This window comes from Prionailurus bengalensis, chromosome D1 (genome assembly GCF_016509475.1).
Source record: "Prionailurus bengalensis isolate Pbe53 chromosome D1, Fcat_Pben_1.1_paternal_pri, whole genome shotgun sequence".
NCBI classification, from domain to species: Eukaryota; Metazoa; Chordata; class Mammalia; order Carnivora; family Felidae; genus Prionailurus; species Prionailurus bengalensis.
In genome coordinates this window covers 9,681,315-9,708,669 of record NC_057346.1, presented here as the reverse complement: position 1 = coordinate 9,708,669, position 27,355 = coordinate 9,681,315, and the positions used below count along the sequence as shown (strand labels likewise).

The following is a 27,355-nucleotide window of genomic DNA, read 5'->3' as shown; positions in this document are numbered from 1 at the left end:
AGGTTAGGTAAATTGGTGAATTGGACTATGGACCTTTGTGCTGCAGGCAAAGCAGCCCAGAGCCGAGATGGTTAAAAAAAGAAAAGGTGCCTTGTCAACCCTGAGGTTATTTCCCCCTGTTTCAGCCCCAAGGCTGGCTAAGGTAAATAGAGGTGCTGCCTCCTGTCGGCTGGAAACAACCCTCCTCCTGACTACCCAGCACCTGGATTTTGTTTTATATTAACCCAAACCACGAGTATCTTCAAGACTCCCTTTCCCTCATGTCCACAAGTTAATATTCACAGATTCATTGTCCCTTTATGCACGTCCATCACCATGTTTGTAAGCCTTCTGATCCTAATAAAAGCGGGGCAAGGGCCCTTATTCGGGGCTCTTGTCTTTTCCTGGACATTAGCCATCCCTCACTTTCAATCCTGCGTCCCACTGTTTTGCTAGACAAGAGAGAATTTTAGATTCAGAGTCTACAACACCATCTTATACCAGTATACTTCTGACATTAAAACTCATGCATTCCAACAAGATGAATTAAGCAAACTTATGTGGTCTCTGTTTCCCTGCCTGTCATCTTCCATGTTGATATAGGATGTTCTGATCAGAATCTCCATCAGGAATGCAGGGCGTTCAGCTGGAGAAAGGCAGCCAACAGTCCTCAACTCTCAGAGATCATCAAGGATTGCCTTGACTGAAGACAGCTGCCTTGCCAAGGTCATGCCCTCTTCTCAGCTGGTCACATACCATGACTATTATAAAAGTGCATGACTTTTGCTCTTAGGATGGTTCCCAAGGGTGAGCCTACTTTAGAACTCCCCAGAGAATCAGTTAAGACTTCTGTTGATATTGTATCACAGCTGGATATCTCTTACTCTCCCTTCTTTTCCCCAGGTGTTGATCACTCCAAAATCAACTTTTTTTTTTTTTTTTTACCTATTAGCCTCCATAATCTTAGCCTCAACCATGCAAAAAATTCCTTTCCAAAGATTCCCTTCTCACAAATCTTCTCAACTTGCCTGTTTACATCAGAATTTGTCCTAAGTTTTCCCTCTTTAAACAACCAGTCTCACCTTGCTTGCAGAGTTATTTCCCTTATTATTTCTGGTAGTCTGAATGACATTTATTGAAGTTATTTGGTTGTTTATTTGTTCTTAGATTACCCATAAAGCCTCATTAGGCATTAGACAAAGTACTAAGGTTTTTCTCTAAAAAAAACCCCAAACAAACCCAAATGAACAAAACAGAAACTAAAATAACAAAAAAAAACTAAAACAACAAAAATGGTGATAGACCAATACTATACACTTTTTCTTTTCTGACAAATTTTGCAATAGAAAGAACATGAACCTCCTTGACTTGCAGTAAACCCAGGTAGAACACAAGTTCTACATATAATGCTGACAACTCTCAAGACAGGTCCATTTTAATAGAACTAACAACCTGAAATTAGCTTTAATACCAAATATTTTCCCAGACCACATCAACTTGAAAAATGTTTGGGTCAGTTCCCATTTTTCTGAGTTTTAGAATGCCCAATTCTTCTAAGTGCTTGCTTTTAAGCCAACTAGAGCTCTCTTACAAATTAATTTTAGGAATACCATCCAGAGGTAGAGAAAGCATTTCACATTTACAATATACACGGACACCCATACAAATACACAGACAAGATGCTAACAAAATCTTAAAGGCTCAATTTCCAGATATCATCTCTTATAAACCAAACCTAATTGCAAGATGGGGTTTTAATTTACAGACACACCACTTGGTCATTTTTCTCAGGAGTCTAACGGATAATGTGGCCAAGTAGTGTTGCAAAATAAATAAATAAATAAATAAAAAATAAAAAAAGATTGCCCAAATTTGGAGAATACAGCCCAAAGGGCAGCTTGTGGGGATCAAACGGTCATTTCTCATTTCCCAGTTAGAACATGGCTAGCGTTATTCAAAGATACCAAAAGTTGCAACGACACACAAGCCAAATGAAGCCCAGAGTTCCTCTGTGAGCCCTGGTTCCTCCCCAAAAGTCAGAGCTTCACCGATCGAACCAAGAGGGAGGAAGACATAAGGTCACATGCCATTGCACACAAAGTACTCACCAAGAGCCATCCGTCCAACCCAAACTCAAAACGATTTCCTTGCCGCAGGAGCTAAATTTGGTGCCAAAGTTTGGTGCACCAGTTGGGGTGAGTCCCCTAGGATCAAAAGCCTAAGCAGCTGCTTGGACTCACCGGACTTCCCTTGTTGGCTGGGAGCAGATGAACGGTGGGCAAGGAGCTCCTGAACGGCTTGTCAAATTTGTAACTGAACCCCAGTTCGTCCGCCTGAGGCACAGCTAAGATAATCGCTGAGACAGCGAGTATGCGACACCGAAAGGACTTATCTGAGAGGTGACCGAACCAGGAGACCAGAGCGCAAGCCTCAGATCTACCTCCTTCAAGGAGAGTCAGGGAAATGTAAAGGCAAATATAAAGGGCCTGGGTAAAAAGCTGCAGCTGCACTTGAGTCCCATGAACCTTTAGTTACCAGCTTCAGCGACTTAAAGCAAGTTGTTGACACAATTCACCAACTTCTGTTTGTTGTTGCCATACTTCCTTCTTCCTAGGCAATAGGAATGCTTTTTAAACTAAAATAACTGTTACCTCCCCCACCCAGTTGGAGTATGAACTTTTAAGTTCTGCAAACTTTTTAGCTGACCTATATAGACTCTGCTGTATCAGCCTGAAAAATGAATTGCTCATCCATTCAACAAATATTGATGGTCTACTCTGTGCAAGGTGCCGTCTGGAGTGTGGGAGTTACAATGCTGACAGGGCAGACTGGATCCCCACCCTGATGGGGGTGCAGCCTAACAGGGGCCCCAGTAGGTGACACAGGGGAGGATAAAGGGATAGATTATAGACCCAGGACATCTGAAGCAAAATGGGAGCTTTGATGTTTTGGAGCAATGAATCAGTCCTTCAGACCACGGGGTCACTCATTTTGCTTATATGTTGTGAGTCCACAAAATACACTTCCTGGGAGCAGGCGTAAGTGATGTTTCTGTTGTCCACCCTACTCCCTGCCCCCGTGTAGCCGGCCATCGGGCAGTGATTACAACTGACTGCACGTGATACTGCTCGGACCCAGACCAGCTAACTCCGTCTAGTTCGGGGCTCCGTGTGTGAGACAAGCTGACAAACTATGAAAAAAGTAAGATATATGGTCAAAGGTTACGGGGCACCTGGGTGGCTCAGTCGGTTGACCGTCCGACTTCATTTTCATGATCTCCCAGTTCATGGGTTCGAGCCCCGCATTGGGCTCTGTGCTGACAGCTCGGAGCCTGGAGCCTGCTTCGGAGTCTGTGTCTCCCTCTCTCTCTGCCCCTCTCCCACTCACACTCTGTCTCTCTCCCTCAAAAATAAATAAGCATTGGAAAATTTAACATAATAAGCTAGAAGGGGTTTGCTGATGATATTAGATAAGAGCCTGCAGACCTTCAAAGTGTAAACAGCTGATGTTGGGCCAAGAAACTTTTCTGTGGATTTGAGTCCAAAAGTATTTGAGATAAGTCCCATAACACAAAGGAAGAATCATTATCATCATCAGCCAAACCATGTTGCTGCTGCCGTAAAACAAACACATGAGGAGAATAAGAGCACTACCAGGGCTGGGCACACAAAGGAGCCTAGAAGCCGAGACTCACATTCCAGTTTTAGTTTGTAACGTATTTCCAAGTTGGATATGTCCAAGTTTGGATGCGAGGAGAAAGAAAAAGAGGTCCCCTGAGGTTACATGCAGAGGAAGGGCTGTAGACACAGACAGACTAACATTCTGCTTCCTGCTTTTGATTTGATTTGATTTTTTGAAAAAAAAAAAAAACAAAAAAACAAAACAGATCTAAGATTTGTCCGTACACTGGCCAGCCTGATGCCACAGTACGTGGGCTTTGAAAAGATTCTGTAGTTTCTGTCTCGTTGTGATTATATCTGCTGCCGAGATATAATATATATATATATATGTATATATATATATACACACATATATATATACACACACACACACACACACACATATATATATATATATATAAAACAGAGCAGAGTGAGAAAACCAGAACCCAGAGATGGCTTTCCCAAGTCCCACAGCCTCAAACTTATCCCTGCCAGGGAAGTCACTCTCCCTTGAAAGTCAGATAGAACCAGTCTATTGACATTTCTTTTCTACTATGTGCCTGACCGTGGGCAAGGTGCTTTCTCATAAGGCTGATCTGGGTGAGGAGCTGGGGTTGGGGATTTGGCCAAACTTGGGGATCCAACAGGGGCTAATGGGGGTCACATGCTTACCCCCAAGACCTGAACTGAGCATTTTCATACACATTCTCTTTTCCTCACAGAAAATAGGAGATTTTGCTCCTCTTTTCGTTCCCATTTCCATTTGTTCAAGTGTTTTTCATGTGCCCTAATAACCATATATTTCATTTTCCACCCATCCAGACTCCTTGCTCCTCCCTGTTCGGTCTGAGGAGAACTCGTAAATGTCATTGGTCACAAAGCCACTCTCCACGCTCGCCAGAGTCACGAATCCACTTTCGGATGGGTTCACGGCCATGTTGTCATAGTCACAAGACAGGTCATCGGGAGTGGCTTCTCCCGAACACACTCGGAATGAAATGTTCTTCAGGTCTGGCCGGGTCTCAGCCAAATCGGCTTCACTTTGTTTTCGAATGATGTTGTAAACCTCTAGGTCTGGGCTGTTCCCCACATGAGGAGAGGGCCAGATGGTGTGCTGCTCCTTCGTGCTGGGGCCTGGCTGCTCCCCTTTCCTAGGAGGAGAGAAAAGCGGGGCCAAGTATTTTAGACAAGGGGACTGAGAATATCCCCGTGTCTCCTGTTCAGGCAGGAGAAGGCCAGCCTGGGCAATCACTACACTGTCTTTCTCACCTACCGAAACTTACAGGTCAGGGCTTCGGGGTGGGGTGAGGTGGGGTAACAAAACGGGGAAGTGTTGTATTCAAAGCGATTGCATAGCTATCGTTCACTGCTGCAAGAGCATAGAACAGAGGTGGTTATCCTGGGATCCTCAGAGCTCCCAGAGGGTCCATGGATAGAATTGGATGGGGAAAAATATCACATTAAAAAAAACTCATCTCCAAGTGAAAGTGAGCCTGTCCTTCAATTCTGAATGTAGGCAACAAACTAGAGCAGAATTAGTAATACCTTTGACTCGATCACCAACAGAAATCACAGGTCATTTTCACATCACATCACAGTTGCCATAGAGGCCTTAAAATATTTTACACTCATCTCTGTTTCAAAATTATGGTAATCATATCCACTACTAGATAAGGAAGCATTAATAAAGAAATGCATGTATTACCAAATCACAATCATTTTTGGAAATATTTTGCTAAACTGTTGTATCAGTATAATGGCTTCCCTTGTAATCCAATATATTTTATTGCAATATATTTAAAGATATTGTTCTGGGAAGGAGTCCATAGGCTTCATTTGACTGTTACAGATGTCTGTGGCACAAAAAAAAGGTAAAACCCCCTGAGATAGACTCCAGCTTCAAAGTCACAATTCCCAAATCCTGGCGAGGTGTTAAATAGATAGAGCAAGGAAGGAAAATTAAAACCAACCAACCAACCAAAACAAAACAAACAAAAACAACTGCAGAGTAAGCAGTTGGAAAATATATTTGTAACTTTTAACTGAATTCTCTTTTTAGATCAAAGAGAATCAATTAATAAAAATAATCATAGTAAGAGCTAATATTTTGACTGCTTACTGTAAGCCCATTCTGCATGAATTAATCCTTCTAATGATCCTATAAGGAAGTTATTATTAAATGAAGCAGGTTCTACTTCTGACCCTTGAATGATGAAGGGCTTAGGGGTGCCAACCCCCCACACAGTTGAAAATCTTCATGTAGCTTTTGACTCCCGGCAAACTGAACCACTAATAGCCTACTGCCGACCTGAAGCCTTAATGATACTGTAAATAGTTGATTAACACATATTTTGCATGTTATATGTATTATATATTGTTTCCTTACAATAAAGTAAGGGAGAGAAAAGAAAATGTTATTAAGAAAATCACAGGGGGGCGCCTGGGTGGCGCAGTCGGTTAAGCGTCCGACTTCAGCCAGGTCACGATCTCGCGGTCCGTGAGTTCGAGCCCCGCGTCAGGCTCTGGGCTGATGGCTCAGAGCCTGGAGCCTGTTTCCGTATCTGTGTCTCCCTCTCTCTCTGCCCCTCCTCTGTTCATGCTGTGTCTCTCTCTGTCCCAAAAATAAATAAATGTTGAAAAAAAAAATTAAAAAAAAAAAAAAAAAAAGAAAATCACAGGGCGCCTGGGTGGCTCAGTCAATTAAGCGTCCAACTTCAGCTCAGGTCATGATCTCATAGTTTGTGGGTTCAAGCCCCATGTTGGGCTCTGTGATGACAGCATGGAGCCCACTTGGGATTCTCTCTCTCCCTCTCTTCGTGCTCCTCCCCTGCTTGTGCTTGTGATCTCTCTCTCTCTCTCTCTCAAAAATAAATAAACATTAAAAAAAACAAAGTGATAAAGAAGAAAAAAAAAACATTTACAGTACTATACTGTATTGACTGGAAAAAAACCCACAACATGTATAAGTGGACCCACACAGTTCAGACCCTTGTTGTTGTAGGGTCAACTCTGCATTGATATCTTACTCATTCACCTTAAAATAGTCATCAAAGGGAGTCAAATCTTAAAGTCCAATCAAGACTATAAACTTAAAAAGGCAAATCTTAAACAAGTCAAAACTTAAAGCAAATACAAAGGTTTACACAAGTCAAATCTTAAGCATTGGTATTTTACTAATTCATCTTAAAATGGTCATCGAAGGGCGCCAAATCTTAAACTGGACCTTAGTTTTTCTGTTGTAAAATGGGCATACTGGCCTTCTTCTATGTATGGCATGATGATGGGGAATAAAAAAGCAACTGAGAGTAGCTGTGGGTCCCTCAAAAATGGTGGCCCATGATTCATAAATAGAGGTCCTCTAGGCTACTTAGTGGAGCTATTTGGTAGCAATCTATAATTGTATATTGAATTAAAAGAAAGTCCATTTAAGAGACTGAGCTATTTCATTTTTAATAAAGTGATTTCATTGCAGATGCTTGCCAGAAGGCTCTGGAACAGTCATATTTCAATGGCTCACTATTTATTCCTTCCCCCAACGAACAAACATTTTTGGAGTGAGAGTATTCATTCAAGGAAGTACTGTGCTGAGTGATGTGTGTATACAAAGTAGGCAAATAACACAGTTTCACCCCTCAAGTCATGTAAAATCTTCCTTACGCAAAAATGAAAGAATATAAGATCACTCTCTTAGTCACAACTAAGCACAAATGCTTAGTACTTCTGAATGTCCTGAGCCCATCGGAGAATATACTCTCAAATCTGCAATGGTGATTCTCTTGGAGCCGCTATGGCTTTTTAATGAAGTAAACAGAGCAATATCCAAATCTCAAAGAGTCCAGAAGATACAAAGACTCACACAACGACAGTTTTACTTGCCTCCTTCTATAGATCCAAACCCAACACACAACTGTGATGACCACAAGGAGAAGGACGATGCTGGGGATTAGAATATAAGCAAGATTTAAGGCAGCTTCTGAAAAGAAAATTGCATATTATCAGCATCAGTGGTTTTTACGTGCTTCAAAACAGGCTTAAAAAAGCATAATCAACATAGAGTATTTCAAAGAGCGCATTCCTGGAAGGAAATTGGTATACAGTTACCCAGTTGGCAAAGTCTTCTAGTTTCAATAAGTGAGCGTTTTCTACCTATCTTGTTATCCTAAGTAATAGAGAAAAGAAGTTTAAGTGTTGGAGTCTCTTGCAAAATATCAGAGAGGCATTTTTTGAATTAAATTTGTTTTTTTTTCCCCCAGAGGAAAGAGATCCTCTCTTTTCTTATCCTTCCTGTCCCTTAACAAAGCAGGGGCTTCTTGGGCAGTGTTGATGTCTTTGGCTCTCAGGACAGAAATGGTAGTTCCCGAGGTGGGGTGGGGAAGAGGGAGGGAAGAAGAATTGAGCCTCGGTGCTGTTACCAGGAAAGAGAAGGTCACATGAAGCCCATGAATCAGACTGTAACCTTCCAACAAATCTGACTAAGACTAATTGGATCCAGTTGGGACCAAGAGCAGTGACTGTGGAGGACATTCAGAGGTCTGTTATCCCGACCTATCCTTTAAGACTTAGAACCAAAGAATTTTCTGTCATGGGGCTTGAGGAGGAATCAAGGACTGGGACCTGACCCCTTTCTTACTCCCACTGGTCCAAGGTTCCCAACCTTCTGGAAGCTGTTGCTTTGTTTTCCTGTGAGGCTGCAAACCTAACAACCACACAAACAAAGAGCCCAAAGCAAAACCCACTTTAAATGCCGCCATAAAACCGATGAGCACTGAAAACGCCACCCACCTCTGTAGAGCCCTTTGTCCTTTTTTCAAAGCATTTTAACACATTTTATCGGTTGTATAATAAAATTTGACCTGCTTCTGGAAGAGAGGCCCTAAATCTTTGGAATTTTGCAGGTAATAGGGGTAACTTTATTATTCAGGAGCCCCTCCGACCATATCAGAGTTTATGCTGGTAAGATGTCTCAGGAAGGGGGCTCCTCGGGGGTCTCAGGACAGGAGGGGGCGTGAAGAGTGAGTTCAATTTCATGGCCAATGACCAAATCAATCATGCCTATGTAATGAACACGGTGATTATGCATCCTGATGCCCCAGGGAGACGACACAGAAACTCCCCACATAGGACCCTCCCGGACCTTACCCTACCTGTTTCTTCAGCTGGCTGGTGGTGGTCTGTATCCTTTACAATAAAATGCAGTCCTACGTATGGTGTTTTCCTGAATTCTGTGAGTTGTTCTAGTGAGCTATCAAACCTGAGGGGGTTGTGGGCATCCTCTGGATTTGTAGCCAACTGACCAGAAGTGGGGGTGGCCTGGGGACCCCTGAACTTATGACTGATGTCTGAAGTGACTTGCTGCAGACTGTGCCCTTAACCTGTGGGCTCTGTCCTAGCTTGGCGTGGCTAATGCCAGAACTGAACTGCAGTATTACAATATCCGATTTCATTTGACGGCCACAGTGAGGCTCTCGGATACGTGAGACACATGGCGTTACTTCTGTCACGCAGAACATGAAAACTAAAGCACAGAGAAATGAAGTGGTTTTTAAAAGTTGCCCAGCCACATAAACCCAGATCTCCCTCTTTGAGACTCCAGGTGAGAGCCCAGGTGGAAATTCCATCAGCGCTCCCAGTTATCACCCCCCTTTTCTCTGATCCTTCTTGATTCCAGTTGTGAAATGTTTGTGTCCATTTCCTCTATTTGTTTCACAAGTGAATGTCAAGGTCGGACCTGTTGGCTTCACGGCCTGGGTTTTTCCCCTTTGTTCCTCTACAGCCATTCTCTCGGTACCCCGCCCCCACCCACAAGTGCTGGGCGTCCCCCAGCCCTATCTATCCTCATCCTCAGGCAGGCATTTCACCTCCTGGCCGACTACTCTCCCCCTGTGGTTTCACTACAAACCCCAAAACTTCGTGCACTTTCTGCAAAGTCACAGATGCCCTGTCTAGTTCATTTTTTAAGTGGTTACAGGAAAGACCAAAGTAGAAAGTGTAACCTTGGTCATCTGTGATCGGGAGAGTCCCGTCATCTATTTCCCCCAGGAGAGTTGGGTCCATACCTTTATTTCCTTTAAAAGTCTCTCTGGCATCTTCTTTCCCTGTGTCTTCTGGAAGCATGGGTGTTGCTGGCTCTGTTCCTTCACCTGGAGACAGACATACCGACTTGAGACCCCAGAGAAAAGGCCTCATAATCCAGATAGTCTCTGAGGGTGGCCAGGTTGTGGGTGGGATCCCCAAAAAAGAGGAGCAGTTTGACTCGGGCCATTTAAAAGTATAGAAAAGTTAAGGGTTGAGTTTGCCAGCCTACAGGTTCAACTGCCTTCAAGTTCCTGGCATCTTTGCGGCCAAGAATCATGTACTGAAACGGACAGCAGGCAGCTGGCGTCAAGGCACATAAGATACAGAGGTGCCAAAGGGAAGGGCCAATGACTCACTTCTAGGAGCATAAATTATCCGTTTGGCTCACTTCTTTTCTCATTAGATGGAATTATTCCTCTCAGATTGTCAGTAATGACAAGTCACATCCCAAACTGAATTTGTGGTTGTTGCTTTTCAGCTTTGGGAGAAATCGGCAACGCCAGGGAGAGATTAATGAACTACTTGACAGGGCTGCACGTGGCATCTACCTCTCCGAAAGGCATGACTTAACACCCGCGCTCTTTCTGTTGGAAAGTCTGGTCTAAAGACCCTATGGTTCTAAACCCATAAAGGGGGCCTGTGAAACAGTCCAAATGAACCCAACTGAAATGACAGCTTACCTCCAGGCTTTGTAGAAGGAGCTGTTGGCTTCTCTGTGGCAGAAAGAAACAAATATGAAAATAGGAAGTAAATTTCCATGCCATCTGAATGAAACTGGCCAAATGATGGCATCCACTTATTTACTCAGTCTTCCGATAAACTTTATTTTGTGTTACTCAATGCTAGGAACTGGGTTAGCAAGCCAAAAGAATCACTTTTTCACCAAGACTAGCCTTCCCCCAGCTTTACTTGGGTATTTTATTTAAAAAAAAATTTTTTTTTTCAACGTTTATTTATTTTTGGGACAGAGAGAGACAGAGCATGAACGGGGGAGGGGCAGAGAGAGAGGGAGACACAGAATCGGAAACAGGCTCCAGGTTCTGAGCCATCAGCCCAGAGCCTGACGTGGGGCTCGAACTCACGGACCGCGAGATCGTGACCTGGCTGAAGTCGGACGCTTAACCGACTGCGCCACCCAGGCGCCCCTACTTGGGTATTTTAAAAAAAAGTATTTTAAAATTTTATTTATTTCATTAAGTTTATTTTTGAGAGAGAAAGAGGAGAGGAGGAGGGACAGAGAGAGAGAGAGAGAGAGAGAGAGAGAGAGAGAGTCCCAAGCAGCCTCTTTGCTGTCAGCACAGAGCCTCATGCAGGCAGTCACGACCGTAAGATTATGACCTGAATGATATCAAGAGTCAGACGCTTAACTGACTGAGCTACCCAGCCCCAAAGTATTTTAAAATTTTAAATATGGGAATTTCCAAATATAAACAAGAATAGAAAGGCTGGTATAATGAACTTCTATGTACCATCACCCAACATATGGCTAATCCAGTTTCAACAGTAATCCCTATCCCTCCCCAGCTACACTGAGGACTCAATTTTAAAACAATCTAAAAAAAAGAAGAAGAAAAGCAAAGCAAAGAAAAAGCAATACAAGACATTTTAACAACTCTCACTAGGGATGTTTTAGAGGGTAACAAACACGATGTCCAAGCAGTGGAAGCGGTTGTAGGGGGGTAGGTAAGCAGACCACTGCCAGCCCCAAGGCAGACACTGGTGATCCAGAACCTGAGTCATTCAAAATGTTGCAAAGAGCCTCAGGACAATCAGGTTGCACAGAACATCTACACTGAATACTTTTACCTTTGGCTGAGAGTGTGTGACCCTCAGGTACTGGTAGTAAATCTCTCATGCTAATCAGATGCTCTGGCATTCATAGGGATGGGGTCCTTAAGGGTGTGATTTCGGAATTCACAGTCCTAAGCCCAGGATGCCAAGGCCATTCTGAAGTTTCATTCAGAAAGGAAACTTTTAATCATCTTCCTGTAAGTGTGTGTGCAATGCAAATCCATTCATTTATTAAAAAAAAAAAAACCACTTATATAGTTCCTGCTATATGATAGAAACATCATCATGTTCTAAGTGTTTTATAAAAACGAACATGATTTACCCTGGTAACAGCCTAATGAGGTGGTTGCTCTTACTACGGTGGTTTTGTACACGAGGTGCCTGAGGTACAGGGAGAGTAAATAACTTGTCCGAATCTCATAGCTATTGAGTAGCTGAACTGGGATTTGACCCAAACGACTCAAGTGAAAATTAAAATTGCAAGGAGACAAACTCAGCTAGGTACTGGAGACGCAACAGCAAACGAGAAGAGTCCTTACGCTCTCTGGGATGGCCATAGCATATGGAAACACAGGATGATATTAACAAACACTAATTTGTGACATTACATGATAATACATAGTGTATTCAAGAACATCACATGATGTATTCATTTTCTTGTCCCTCCATGGTCCCAACACGGTGCAAAACTGCATTAAACATGGCACAACACGAACGCAGCATTCCATCACTCCCTACGATGTATTTGCAATGCACTGCCTCAGATGATTTGTCTCTCATTTTCACTGGATACACCTACGCCTTTCGCACACCTCAGACGTAAGCCAGAGTTCAGCCCTGGCTAGCGTGCCACCTGCTCTACATGGTCATGCTGTCTAGTTTTAGATGTTATTCAACCAGTCTCTTGCTACTCTGGCATAATAGATGGTGTGCCTTCCTGTTGGGACCGCCCTGGATGACCTTCCCCTAGCCCATCAGGTGCAGGGATTCATTGCTCCAAAGTGCATGTTTCCAGACCTCATGTCAACCAGGCAGTGAAAGGCAGAAACTTATAAATAGAAGTTAAAATACTGTGTGTGTGAGGTGCTCTGATCCTCCCAGGAGGAACACCTAACTTGGTTTTGAGGGGCCCTTGGGAGGTTTCCCAGAGGAGATTTTTTTTAACTTCTTATTTTGAAAAAATTCAGATTTATGAAAATTTGCTAGGATACTACAAGGAATACCCATATAGCCTTCACCCATAAGTTACAATTTTATCATATTTCATTTATTTAATTATTCTGTCTCTCTGTATCTATGTCTATCTATATTCTTACTTATACCTACATATACACCCACATATGTACGAAGAACACATACAGACACATGCATATGTGTGTGGAGGGGTTCTCTTACATAACCTCAGTAACAGTGATCAGAACCAAGATATTGTCATTTATAGTCTATTACCTAATCTATGCACCTTATGCAAATTCTGCCAATTGTCCTAAAGCTGCGCTTTATACAAAACCATCATCATCCTCCAGGATCCAATTCATGATCACCTGTTGCACTTAGTCGTTCTGAGAGGTGATGTTCAACGTGAACCCCAAAGGTGAGGATGAGTTGTCTGGGAAAAGGGAGGAGTGTTTCAAGCACAGGGAACAGCAGTCAAGAGCTCTTGGGCAACTTCACAGAGTGCAGAGGGGAATGGAGGGGAGGTGGGTGGGCAGCTTCACAACGTGCACAGGGGAATGGGGGAGTGGAGGTGAAGAGAGCTGCTCGTGCAGCTTCTTGTATGGCTAAGGTGCATGAACTCATCCTGGACATGGATGGCCACATAAAGACAACGTGTTAGTTTTTCTCCACGTGCTCACCTCCTTCTGCCAGATCTAGTCTGCCCTCCTCTGTGTCCCAGGAGGCTGACGTCTATGCACTGTGTTATTGGGACTCCCTTGCCTTTTCACTTCTGACTGGGCTTAGCTGATGGGAGGCAGAGGCAGGAGAGCAGAGAGAGGTCCCAGGCTTTACTCCCCAGGCTCTCTTCCTGCATCACCACCACGGTTTGACAGTCGCTGCATTTTATGGTTATGGCTTCTCGTGGGTGGCTCCTATTCCATGACTCCAAGCTCATGGGAGCTCTGGGTTCTGCTAAAACCATTCTCTCCACTTGCTCCTTTGGGCTCAGGGGTAGTAACAGCGTCCTACTGTGGCTAATCCCTGGGCACCTCACCGTCTCTTTCTCTTTGCCACACTTCTGTAAATATCCTTTTATTATACTCTCCTCATTAATCCTGTACATCTTTTTTTTAATCCTTTTCCTGTCAGGACTTGGTGTCATTCAAGTAATAGCAAAAGCAACAAAGAATAGTGTGTATATATATATGAATATTATATTATGAATATTTCATATATGTACATACGTGTACATATATGCACATATATGTATATATGTATGTATATGTATATATATGCATATACACATATATACACACTAGGTTCAAAGTCCAAAAATTAAAAGGTATGAAAAGAACTTTTAAAATTGCACATTTCCTTCAAAAAATGTTTAAAAATTACATTTTAAACCACAGAGCTGATAGGACATAATTAACAGAGTGATGGAAAGTTTTGCTTTTACTGCTCTAAAGAGGCAACTTGCTAAGCCAGCCCCGTCTCAGCCACCTCCCTGCCTGAGTCAGCTCTGTGTGGCAGGAAGGGCCAGGTCTCTGTGGGGAGGAGTTCACCTGGGGTGGGGTGGAGGTGGGGGAGAGAGAGGAAAAACACCTTAAGCAGCAAAAACCAGAGCAAGAGCATAGTCCAGTTCAAAGAGTTTAGAATGACAGGATTATTCTCACCAGGAAAGGTGAGGGCTGGGACCCAGCAGTTGGCTTTAGGGATCTGAGAAACTTCAGGGACAGATAAAAAAAATCACGTAAGTTTAGATCTAAGCCAGTTACGATGGGGGAGTTTGGGAAACCCCAGGAGAGTGAGACTGCAGGCTTGTAGCCAATTTGAAAACCTTAACAGACCTAGAAGCCAACGCCAGGTGAATCTGCAAGGTGGTTTAAGCCTGCTCCTCAAGGTGACCGCTATCTGTCCAAGGCCAGTGAAATCGGTGTACTCCATTATCTACCTCCTCGGGTCATTATTCTGTTTCCTTAAAGCCCCAGAAAATAATGTCACATGGCTGTTAGAAGACTTGCAGGAACAATGGCCAGCTTCCTTTCATATTTCTTTTTTTCCAAGTTCCTACAGCCAACCTCACATGTGGAAAGAATAAGAATTTGTCCACTTAGAGGGCTTTTTGTTTCCTGAACTTGTCATGATTCTTGCTTTGTCAGACATAAATTAGACCCTTTCTTTGCTTCATCCCTTCTCTTAGCATCAGACACTCCTCTCCTTTGCTAGAAGTACTCCTCCACGAGGAACTGTCACTGCATTCCCCAGTGTTCAACACCGCTGGCATTCCCAACAAGCTTTCTCAGAGACCACATAACAAATTCTGGGAACTAGCAGCTGCTTATGAAGTAAGAGAGGCAGCTGGGGATTCAGCCACATGACTTGGGGAAGGATTCATTACCATCAGAATATTTGCAAATGAAATTGTTCTTCATGTTGCATTGGTCGTCATTCCACTGGAACATGTAGCGGCCCCCGATGCCAGCAGGTGCCGATGGCTGATGGTACATGACCACGCAGACCTCGCTGCCGCAAGAAGGCTCATCCACGTACCAGTTCCTGCAGGAAAGGGGTCAACAATGGAGACAATTGGAGAAGGAAGCCCCAGACTTTTCCCATCGAGTTCCAGTGAACCATGAACGTAGGATTCTGCGTCAGGAGACAGTAACAGAGGGAGGAATTGAAGTGTTGCCAGTACGTAGAACCACGTGCTTTCTAAGGTGGACATCACAACCAATCATCTGACATTTGCCACAGGCTCTCTGCGGGGAGGAATATATTACCAGATGATGTCTGCAAAGCAATTATGAGAAGAAGCAGTCTGGGATGATCTTATTGCTTGCTTTTTGCGAACCGGCTTTTGTTTCTCTTTGTTGTAGAAATCAGACGCACTGACAAGAGGCATGGCTCCTCTCAGCCAGAGCTTGCCTCGCTCATATCTCTTTATGCTTTTCAACCGTCATAACTGCCTTTCTAGCCCTAGGAAGTAGAGGGAAAATTCGAGCATCTGAGCAAGACTTTCCAAAATGGAGAGGCTGTCAAGGCAGGTGAGGGGGTAGGGACAGAGCAGAGGGCCCCCCTAGTCTAATTTCAGCTTTTATCTTGTTTTCCCTTCATCAGGCAGATGAGCCCCTCCTTCAGCCTCTGCTGCCACATTTCTTGCCTTTGTCTTCCTAGCTCCGTGAGCAGCCTGAGCTCCACTATCCGGTGGTACTTGGAATTAAATGGTGCCGCCACCCAGTTGAGTATATGGGTCCCATTTTAGGGCCTTGGATTCCACAGAGAGTCTGAATGCTGTGAGCACTCGCTGCATGCAGTGATTCAGGGCTGGGTTTTATAGTCTGCGTGGTTACCCACCTCAGCTGCTTCCTTCTGAGGCCCCGATCTCACCCTCATGCTCAGATTATTTAGCTGGGCGCTGCTGCTTTGCCTGGATCTTGTCAGAGCCCCTCCTTAAGAGGCAGCTGAGAGACAGGTCTCCTTGCAGCACCTCAGTACGGCTCTGCTTGAGGGCTGTGTTGCCCTCCACCAAAGGGAAGGTCCTTTGCTATGCCTACGGGGTTGAATTTGCCTGGACGATAACTGAACTTGCAGCACTATTTGGACATTGTGCCTGGGCAGTTGGGGGCCCTGACTTGGGCTGGGCTCTACCCCATTAGTTACCTCCAGGCCATTTTCCAACCCAGTTGGTGGACCTCCTAACTTGACTTGCCTTGTTCTCTTCCCCACTGGCCTTATGGCTTTATGTTATTTCATTTCACCGATGATGGAATGGGTGGAATTTTATGCCTGGCACCTAGTTTGTGGACTTGAGCCAGGTCTCAGGCTTGGAATTCACTGATAGAAGAAGAGGCCAGGTCGTCAGGAGGAAGGACACTGCAACGCCATGGTTGGTACACATGGGGATAATTTTCCTGTTCTCCCAAAGGTGCCTATGGCCATTTAGTAGAGTAACCATACACTGGGGGAAAGGAGATACCCAAATATCATAAGGACTGTTGGGCACAGGATGCAAGGTGACATTGATATTCAAAGACTTGAAACATCATCAAGACTACCCATTAGAGGGGCGCCCGGGTGGCGCAGTCGGTTGAGCGTCCGACTTCAGCCAGGTCACGATCTCGCGGTCCGTGAGTTCGAGCCCCGCGTCGGGCTCTGGGCTGATGGCTCAGAGCCTGGAGCCTGCTTCCGATTCTGTGTCTCCCTCTCTCTCTGCCCCTCCCCCGTTCATGCTCTGTCTCTCTCTGTCTCAAAAATAAATAAAACGTTAAAAAAAAAAAAAAAAAAGACTACCCATTAGAGTGGGAGCATATTGAGCCCAGGTATTGAGTAGAGCTCTGGCCCAGGACCAGCTCACAGTGGGACCCACCCAGCAGTCATTTACCAGTCTGCAGATATATGACTTGAACAGCCATAGTTGGTAGTTGGTATAGTCCCACGTTGGTTCCTTAGCCCGTGAGGTAAGAGCTGTAATAGTGGACAAGGTCAAGTAGAAGCTTCTGAGACTTTGCTTTTCCCCAACATCTCCAAAGCAGTAAATAAAAAAACCAGTATCTTACCGAGGGGAAGATCACAGAAAATGGTACCACCATTCTAGACAATGCAAGGGTGTTATTCACCATCGTACCTTTATTTAATTCACTAGTCCGGCTCCTACAAAAACCAGATGGATCCTGAAGGATGACACTAGAACAGCATAAATACAACTAAGTAGAAGCCTCAATTACAGTTTCTGTGCCCTCTACGGTGTCTTTGCTAGAGCAGGTTAACTTGCCCTTGGGTACCCACAATACAGATCTGGTAAACACAATATTTTCCACCAGAAAGAGAATAAAAAACCATTTGCATTCACTTGGAATGGACAACAATACACATTTATCATCTTGCCTGAGAACTATATTAATTTTCCAACCCTCCGTCATAATGTGGTATGAAGAGATTTGGACTACCTACACATTTTGCAGAAAATCACACTGGTCTGCTATATTTCTGACACCATGCTAATTGAACCAGAAGAGCTTAGGAAGACTCATGTGCTCCAGAGGATTACATGTCAACGCTATGAAGATTCAAGAGCTTGCCACTTCATGAAAATGTGTAGGTTTCTAGTGATCTAGGGAATTCCAGATCATCCCTTTCATATTGAAGGACAAATATTGCATCTTGAAGCATCTTAGAATCATGTGAAGTAGGAAGCGTAACACCTTTGGGTGCTGGAGACAGCATATTTCACACTTGGACATACAGCTCTGGCCCATATATCAGCTGACACCTAAGACGGCCAGCTTTGAGTGAGGTCAAGAGCAGAAAAAGGACCCTGAAGCAGGTCTAGGCTGTAATGCAAGCAGACTTATTATGTAGCAGATCCTATTAGCAGAGGTATCCAGATGGGAAAAATAATGCCACACAGAATTTGTAACGAGCCCCAATGCGAAAATCACAATATAAACCCCTAGGATTCTATAGCAAGGTCACGTCTTCTGAAACGGAGAGATAATCACCTTTTGCAAAGCAGCTCCTGGCTTGCTACTAGGCAGGGAGCACCAAGAGACCGTGCAATTCAACTTACCCATTGTGAGTGAGGTACTATCGGACATACCCAGTCCTGGGATGGGAAGGCCCAGAATCAATATATATTCAGCACCAAAGGGCACTGTATGAGCACGTAGAGCAGGCTGCCATAGCCTCTAGCACTGTCATTCCAAAGACTCTCCATCAGCTTACACCAATAGCTGCATAAGGGAACCCCTTATGACTAGTTGATAGAGGTGTCTGAATTCGGTTCATGGATAGATCAGCCAAGAATGTGAGTACAACTCCAAATGGACGGCTGCTGCACTACAACCCCACTCAGAGTTGGCCTTGAAAGACCGAGTGGTAATGGGACATCCTCCCATTGGCCAGAGCTTAGATGGTATACTTAGTCAACTACCTGGCACAGAAAGAGAAGTTACTGGAGGTCAGAATATATACGGACTCAGGGGTAAGGCACAGAACTTGGCCAGCTGATCAGGAGTCTAAAAGGAGAAAGAGGGGAAGTTTGGGGATAGGGAACTCTCGGCTAGGGAGATGTGAATAGACATACGGGAATAGGCATGAAGTATGAGGATCTATCACACGTTAAAACCCAGCAGAAAGCCTCTAGCACTGAAGAGGCACTAAACGACCAGGGAGACAAACGACTCGGCCCGTTGATGTCAGCTAGCCTGGTATCAGCTGCCTTGGGGCCGGCACAACAGATACTCACTACAGTAGCCGTGGTGGCAGGGATGGAGGCTATGCACGTGTTCAACAGTACCCACTCCCACTCACCAAAGCTGATCTAGCTACTGCCAAACATTGACCCTTCCAGCAACGGAGACCAAAGCTAAGTCCCTAAAGGAACACCAATCCTAGAACACCAGCCTGGCGTTCGGTGGCAAGTTGACTGCACTGGACTCCTTCCATCCTGAAAGGGGCAAGGATTCACTTTGACAGGGATAGACGTACAACCTGGGTACGGGTTTGCCTTTCCTGCCGCAGGGCCTCAGTCAGCACCGCTATCCAGAGCTTACGCAGTATTAGATCTACCAGGACACATTGGACCATGGGACCTACTTTATAGCAAAGGAGGTGTGGCAGGGGCTCGTTGCTGGGGCATTTACTAGTCATATGACATGTTGCAGCATCTGGAAGTTGCCAGTCTGACAGAATGATGGACGACACAGCTGAAGCACTAGCTTAGAGGCAATACTTTTGCAGGGAGGCAGGATCATCCTCCAAAATATCCTCCAAGGCTCAAGTATCATCCCGTGTCCCCAAGAGCAAGAACACATGGATCTGGGAGCCAGGGGGTGGAAACAGGAGGAGGCTTGCTTACCATCACTGGTAGTGACCCACTGGGGAATCCGTGCTTCTTGTCTCTGCAATGCTGGGCTCAGTGGGTTTTAGATGTGCCAGGACCCAAAGGGGAAATACTTCCCCCAGGAGATCTAGGAAAAGTCTTTTTTTTTTTAATATTTATTTATTTTTGGGAGAGTGCAATGGGGGGACAGGCAAAGAGAGGGGCCAGAGGATCTAAAGCAGGCTCTGCGCTGACAGGCTAACAGCAGCGAGCCTGATGTGGACCTCGACCTTACAAATGGTGAGATCATGACCTGAGCCAAAGGTGGACGCTCAACCGACTGAGCCACCCACACACCCCTGGACAAGTCTTATTAAACTAGGAGTGATGGCTGCCACTTGGGCAAGAGGAGCAGTGATTACCTTTGTAGGAGGAAACGGGCCCCCATTGCAGGAGGATGTAGCTATGCTATCACCTATCCTGGGCAGGGAGAAATGTTTGGCATCCAGGTTGTCTCCTTGGGTTCCTGTGGGTATTCACACACCCAATTTGGATGGCAGATGGAAAAGTGCAGTCACTCCAGCCTGAGAAGTGCACATTGACTGGGGCTTCACATTCCTCAGGGCTGAGGGTCTGGGTCCCTGCCACGAGGTAAGCCACGGAGGTTCCCTGAGCAGAGAGAGAGGGGAATCTGGGCTGCAGTAGAGGAGGGAGGTCACTGAGTATCAGCTGTGGCCCTGGGACTAGCGACAGTGATGGGAAGTACAGTTCATCCTAAGAACTTGCCTTTTTCAAGTTTCTCCCGGGAAGAGAGGCCCAGAACCCTGTAGGGGCTACTCCTACTCCTGGAAGGTGTGGATGTGGTCAGCACAATGGGTAGACTTTGATAGAGGATGATCAGCTGTCTTAAATGTAACAGGTAAAACCATGTATTTTAACCTGCATTCTTTGTTTTTTGTGGGGAGGGGTTAGGGGAGGGGCAGAGGGAGATGGAGAGAGAGAATCTTAAGCAGGCTCCACACCCAGCTCGGGGCTCGATTCCATGAGATCATGAATGACCTGAGCTGAAATCAAGAGTCGGACGCTTAACCGACTGAGCCACCCAGGCTCCCCTAATCCGCATTCTTTTGACTGATCATGAGTTCAAACCTTTTTCCCCCATGTGACTGTTCACCAGTTAGATTTTCTATTTTTCAACGGTCTGCTCAGGTCTTTGGCCTCTTTATATTTTGGGGTTTTACTGACTTACAGAAACTCTTAGCGTGTTAATGACTTCTATAAACTCTTTATCTAGTAACACTGTAGTTTGTTACACTTTTCCAGTCTATGTCTGCCTCTTGACTTTGCTATCTTTTGATGTTTATCCATGTCACTGCATTTCTTAGGGAGGGACCGTGGCAAAGCCATGGTGCCAGGGTGCGGTGTGAAATCAGTAAGTCCTGGCGCTGTGGGTTTACAAGGGCCCTCCAAAATGCAGGATCCTTCAAGTCCCCTCTTGGTCCATCCGGGCCCTGTGGTCGGGAGCCCTATATTGAGTCTTAGCTCCACAGACCTTCAATTTCTCATTGGGGTTCTAATCCAAAAGGCTGGACAGCCAGAACCATTTCACTTCAAGCATCACCTGCTATTAAAACAACGCTTCCGGGCCACGGCCACCTGGACAGAGCTCTTGGGACATGAGTTGGGCACAGATCCCACCACCTTCACCACACTGCTTTGGTCAGTGGCTGTTCTGGTGCTGTCCCCTCAGGGTTCTGCCTGGCTGGGTCTTCTCCTCTTCCCCGCTGACCTGGCACCATGGATTCAGCCCAACCCCTTTCTGAGTTACGTCAAGTGAGTTGGCTGCCGTGGATTCCACACACTTACCTGAATGTTGACGTGCTGCCATCGGTCCAAGCATAAAGGTCCTGGCAGGCTGTGCCATTGCTCTGTTTCTCCTCACGCCTCCTGAGCCCGATCCAGAAATCGCCGTCAGACGCCAGGAGGTTTTCAATGAACTTTTCTATCAGTCTCTGCTCATCCTCAGACTCGATGCTCACCAGCTGGCCTCCATCCCTCCTGCAGGCTGCCTTGGCTTCCTCAAAGTTCAGTCTTCGAGAAGCGTCGTGGAAGTAAATGACTTTATAGCAAGGCTTCTGTGTCCCTCCCCGGCAGACCGGCTGCCCTAGAGAAAATAGAAGCCAACCTATTTCAGGACTCCCCGAAGTATACCAGGGCATGGGAATGGAGCTATCCCTGGGCAGGGATTCTGATTACTCATCGGTGGACTGTGTAATGTCATTTAGCTTCTCAGAGCAAATTAACACCCCTTCCGGCATGGAGATGCAGTGATTTAAACCCTGACGCTTATATTGTGTAAGAACGCCACGTTTCGTTCGTTCCATCACAGATTCTTGAAAAGCAGACATTGTTGACTATCCTTTAGAACAAAGGTGAATGAAGATTTATGGTTTCACCCCAAGCCACACATCTAACACTGGCACATCATTGGGAAGCCTCAGGGGATAGTGTGGTTCAGCGTGAGCTACCTCTGTTTGGTGCTTCCTTCAGGTAAGAGAGGTATTCTGAAGTTGGGTGTGGGCTCCTCTATCCTGGAACCCTCTGCCTAGGTAGTAGGACTGAGATGTCACCCAGTCTGTGGTGTGAGCGGAAGCTAAGAGCATCAGGTCGGTGCGGGTTGTCTGTTGTTGAACTTGCCTCAAGACACAGCTAAGTTGTACTGAATTCCTACCATGTGGCATGAACTACGCTGAGGGCTTTTGCATTTACATATGTTATCTCACTGAACTCTCCTGATCATCCTGTGCTGTAGATTTGCTTATGCCCCATTTTACAGATGGGAAAACTGAGGCTCAGAGACATTAAATAATTTGGCTAAAGTCACATAGCTATCAGTATCTTCACTGGAGTCGGAAGGCCATTCTGGTTACGGAGTCAAGCCCATAACCATTGAACTATGCTGCTCAGTTCCCACGCCACCGCAGTTTCAGGCTGCACTGGGAGCCTATGTGATGTGTGGTATCTGACCAACACCAGAAGGACTGAGCACCACCTCAGACAAATGTGTGGGATTCTACTGAGAAGGAACAACATCCCACCCTAGCTTGCATCTGGGTGCCTGAAGCCTTGCTGCACTGGAACTTTGTTCGACCAGCATGTACTGAGGGTCCACTCTGTGCCTGGCACTGTGCTAGGTCCTGGGAATACAGATACAAATACGAGCTCCTGGCCTGCAGAAGCACACAGCGTATGTTTCTGGACCCAAGCGTACAAGTGAAAACCACATTTCAACAAGGGGAGTCCCTCGCAATGTCAGAGCCAGACTGTGGGCCGTGGGTGTGAATTTCTACCACAGACAGAAGGATGAAGGATTCTGGTTTGGGAGCCTCTTCCCAGCCCTCAAGGAACGTTCTCATTTTCCTAATTTGTTTTGCAGCCGTGCAGCGAACAGAGAGCTTTCGTTATTCCCAATAGTGTCCACAATATGGGGCAAGGGCTACACTTAACGGCATTTTCAGTGCTAAATGGGAAGGGAGCACATACAGATAACCCAGAAGACTCCTGCGAATTCTCGTTTCTATTGCTTCTTTTACCGCTTTTGTAAGGACATCCTCAATAAGCAACAAGTTATAAGAGTTTTGCATCTTCTCCCTTTTCTTTGTTATTCTTCTGTTATTGCTAGAACTCCAACAGGACTGGCACATTAGCAAATTAGGAGGCCTCAAAAGCAAGACATTTCGCACTAAGAAGGTGTTCCAGGGAGGGTGAGGGCAGAGAGGCTGTGGCTGCAGTGCTGCCTGGAGAGGATATTGGCCCAGCCCAGCTCTTGTGATTCTTTAAAGGTGGCTCCAAATGAGGGGGCGGACGGAAAATGAGCCCCAGGGACCTACAACCTGGCCACAGCATGACAGAAACTGGAGTTGAATTTACTGGCAGTCCTCGCTTTTCTGCCCTTGGTTTACCAAGGAAAAAATAACACCTTAAACGAATTTCCTGTATGGTCCAGCCTGGCTCCTCAGCGCAAGTCAGCGGGTGAGTGCCAGACAGAGAGCCAGAGCTGGAAGGATGCCTGAGGCGCATCTGGTTCCCCTGCCTTCAGGAAGTGTCTCTCTCTTCTCTTTTGCAGGAAGGGGAAGGGCGAGGGCTTCTGTTCCCCACGACCTAGGACAAAGCCTATGCAGCCCTGACCCAGGCAGCTTTATTCAGATGCACTCCCACCCCCCACCTTCTGCCACCAGGCAGTCCACCCCCATCCTGAAAGCAACTGCGGGTCCCTTCCATCAGCTCCGCAAGCAGGGATAACGCAGTGGCGGCTGCCATTCTCCGCCATCCCCTACCGCCAATCTGTCGGCGCCCGGGAGACCTGAGAAAGGGGCACGGACATTCTCTCCGCTCCCTCCCCCACCCCCCGACATGCAGAACAAACGCAAGAGGCTAGAAGCCAGAGCACTGTACCTCCTCTGAGGTCCAAGTCCGAGGCTGCAGTGGCACGACAGGAGGAAGGAAGCAGACAGTCATTCCCCTGAGTCAGGCGGGGCTTGTCCCGCGCTAACTAGGGTTCTTTCCCGATCTCTAAGCGCTCTGGTTCCAGAGCTGGATCTGGCCATCCTCCCCCCACCGCGCCCCCCATCACCCCGAGAAGAGACTAGAGGTACCAGGCTGGGTGCCCCGCGCACAGCGGATCCAGAATCCCCACTGTACCCGCCGTCTCCAGGAGCAAGAGATCTCCCCAGCGGGCTGGAGGAGAGTTGGTGAGCGCGGCCAGCGCCGGGGTCCTGGCAACTATCGGGCTGTACTCAGAGGGGGGGCCGAGGGGGCACCTCCTGGGGCAGATTTGCGCCCCCGCCCCCCGCCCCCCGCCTATGTCCCCCACCGCCCGGAACTCAGGGCGGGGAACGGCCTTTGAGGGTTCCAGGATACCCAGGGACTCGCGCTGGTCTCAGCCGCTGGGCTAGGCAAGCTGGGCGCGCAGGAGGGCTGGGTCCACCAGCGGGGCGGGGACGCCCCCAGCCCCTGCAGAGGGCCGCAGGAGAGGCGCCGCGGCCTCGAAGACGGCCAGCAGCAGGTGGGGTGCAGGCGGTGCCTCTGCGGAACCCGACCTGGAAGCAGCCCCCGCCCCAGCGCGCTCACTCACCGCTTAGCAGGCGGCCGGTGGCGCCCCGGGGCCCCGCCAGCAGCGCGGCCAACAGCATGGCTTGAAGCGCGGCTCCCGGCTGCATGGCTCGGCTCGGGTGCGCCCTCGGACGCCGCGGCGCCTCGGCGGTGGAGCGGAGGGACCCGCAGCTGCGTGCACGGAAACCGCAAAGGCGGGGGCGGCAGCATCTCCAGAGGACCCACGGAGCCGGCACCCGAAGGAGGCGGGGAGGGCGCGGAGCCAGCGCGCCGCCCCCCGCCCCTTGGGACGTCACCGAGCCCGCCCCCCGACGGCCTCCTCCGGCGAGCTCAGCGCCAAAGACCCGGCTGGCCGGAGAGGAGCGAGCCGGGGAGGGGAGACCGCTCCCCGCTCCCACCCCCGCCCCCCGCCGGCCCCGCCCTGAGCTGCCCACGGAGATCCTGCGTTTGCCCAGGGCGCAGGGCCGAGGACCGTCTCAGTCTGGTTTATCGGAAATCTGATGAAGAGAGCACTGTGGCTAAGATCACGACCGCATCTCAACCCCACGCCCGGGAGACTTGGCCAGATTCGCCCAGCGCCCTAGGCTCTGCAGTGTGGCCCGGTGGGACAGGCGAGGCACCGAAAACCTCCCTGGGGCTGCGTAGGCTGCAGTCCGGGTGCTCAGGGCTACCCCCGAGAGAGGAAGGGTGGGTGCAGAGAACAGATGCTCAAGTGGGCGGTGTGCCAGTGGCCGGACAAGTTACGGGACAGAGTGGATAGTGTCCAGAGGCGGTGGCTAAGTTGGAGTTCTGGCTGAGAAGAGTGTCGCTGCACCTGAAGCCAGTGAGTGTCCCTGAACCCAGCCCGGAAAAAATACCGCTCTTTGCAGAGCACCTGTTGAGGGTGGGGGCGGATTGTAGGAGAGGGAGGAGCCTCCCTAGGACAGAGCGATCCCTCCGTGAAGATTTCCTCACCAACTCAGCCCTCGATGCGTGTGCTCCCTCTTCTAAACTGCGCAGTAGTCGTGTTTCACATTTGCTGCTTATAGTAAACAGTGTTTTCAAACGTACTCCAGTAACGAGGCGAGCCTCCTGTACCGAAACTGAAGTGCTACTAAGTGGCCGAAGGTGCTTCGGATTTCCTTGCCTTCTCCCCCGTGCAGCTGTGGAGCCATGCAGAAGCCCTGTGTCGGCCGCGGACTTCGGGTTTTGGTTGCAGCTGGAGCCACCGCAATTCTGGAGGAAAAGGACTTAATATAGCCCCTGGGTGGGTGGGTGTGGGTGTGGGTGGGAGGGAATCTATTTCGGTCTCAGCTGCTAATGTAAGGAAGCCCTGCCACTGTAGAAAAAAGGGTCAGCAGGAGGAGGACTGACCTTTCATGGCAAGCTTATTTTACAGCAGTCTTTATGTGTGAATTAGATCTCATATCCAACCTTCATCCTTTCTAGAAATTCCTGGTTCTCAAAATGAGGGGGGGACTGCTACCGTGAACAGAAACACTCGAGGTGGCATCTGATATTCTGCTTGTCCTCAAAGTCTGTGTGGCCTTTGGCAATTCCTTTGTCTAAGTTATCAGTGAACTCCTGGTGTCACTAAAGGTCCCCTTAAGAGTTCTGAGAAGGTCTGACGGGGCAAACAGACATGTAAGTGTGCAGATACCAGGTTTTTAAATGTCCATTGAAAAGGATTTCTTTCCAGTATTACAGCATCTGTTACAACATAGGGGAGCTGTTATGTTGGCTCAAATAATTAAATTGTGCCCTGACTTCTCCCTTTGATGCTCTGGCCCTTGGTTCACATTGCCTTTGTTAAGGTACGTGGTCAGCCTAATGTGATAGATTACAACAGCAACTCCAATTCTCCACAGGTCCTGTGTCCACACCCTTCACCGTGTGACTTTGCACTTCTACTAAAGGGGCTGAGTGGATTTCCCTACCCCTTGTCTTTGTGTTTGACATGTGACTTCTCTGGCCAAAGGAATAAGTCAGAGGTTTCTGAGCCTAGACTGGAAAAGGCCTCGCATGTTTTTGTTTGTTCTTTTGCTTCTCTGCCATGGTCTGAGAGGAACCTGGCTCAAATATCCCACTGGTCCATGTACATCCCAAAGAAGATGACCCATGGAAGGAAGCTGTGTCAGTCAATCAACAGACCTGAGAAGCAGACCTCCCCAGTAGAGCCCTCAGGGCCAAGCCTAGATCAGTTAGCCCCGGCCCCCCACCCCCACCCCCACAGCTACCCTGCTGATGTGTGAGCAGTAATAAATGTTGCAGATCACTTTGCTATATTGTTGCAGCAAATACCAACCATTACACCAGGTAATGCAGAGCCCTGCCAACTGGGGAAGGCTGGCTGGCTCACTTGCAAGAATTTTTCTTGGTGAAATTATCTTGGTCCAAGGTCCCACCCTTAGATTGACAAGCCCAAACACAATCTAACAGAGGATATATATACACACTTATATACATACATGTATATATATTACCCATATATATACATACACACACACACACACATTGAGAAATATTATCGTCAAACCAACCGATCTTGGCATTAGTGTGTTGAGAACATACTCTACCTCCAGGCAAGAGATTTCTCAGCGAGCATGGAATCACAACAAAGGGAGTTAGTTATATGATTTGAAAGTTTAGGCTTTGACAGCTTGCAATGTCCAACTTTACAAGAGATATATGTCTATCTGGCAGACAAATCTATCAATCACCCTGATGGGGTACCTTTTATTCTTGATAGTGCTGAGATGGGATTGCCAATCGGTCA

The 27,355-nt window shown here is 47.1% G+C and overlaps 1 protein-coding gene across 1 annotated transcript; it reads right to left on the bottom strand.

Moving 5' to 3' along the window:
- Positions 1–867: 867 nt before the first annotated feature.
- Positions 868–25,002, bottom strand: LAYN (layilin). Its single transcript, XM_043579286.1, has 7 exons — positions 24,623–25,002; positions 21,355–21,652; positions 15,067–15,224; positions 10,397–10,429; positions 9,698–9,781; positions 7,518–7,614; positions 868–4,792 (listed from the first exon to the last, which is right to left on the bottom strand). The coding sequence occupies exons 1-7, from the start codon at positions 24,705–24,707 to the stop codon at positions 4,429–4,431; spliced, it is 1,119 nt and encodes a 372-aa protein (XP_043435221.1). The 5' UTR covers positions 24,708–25,002; the 3' UTR covers positions 868–4,428.
- Between the last annotated feature and the right edge of the window lie 2,353 nt (positions 25,003–27,355).

What these genes read in the sequence shown, in the direction of transcription:
- LAYN (XM_043579286.1), bottom strand. Translation starts at nt 24,707, where the DNA reads ATGCAGCCGGGAGCCGCGCTTCAAGCCATGCTGTTGGCCGCGCTGCTG. An exon ending in GACTTTTAAAGGAAATAAAG is followed by an intron (nt 7,615 to 9,697) that starts GTATGGACCCAA and finishes TTTTCTTTTCAG; the next exon opens with AAGCTGCCTTAAATCTTGCT. An exon ending in GTTTGGATCTATAGAAGGAG is followed by an intron (nt 4,793 to 7,517) that starts GCAAGTAAAACT and finishes CTCTCCTCCTAG; the next exon opens with GAAAGGGGAGCAGCCAGGCC.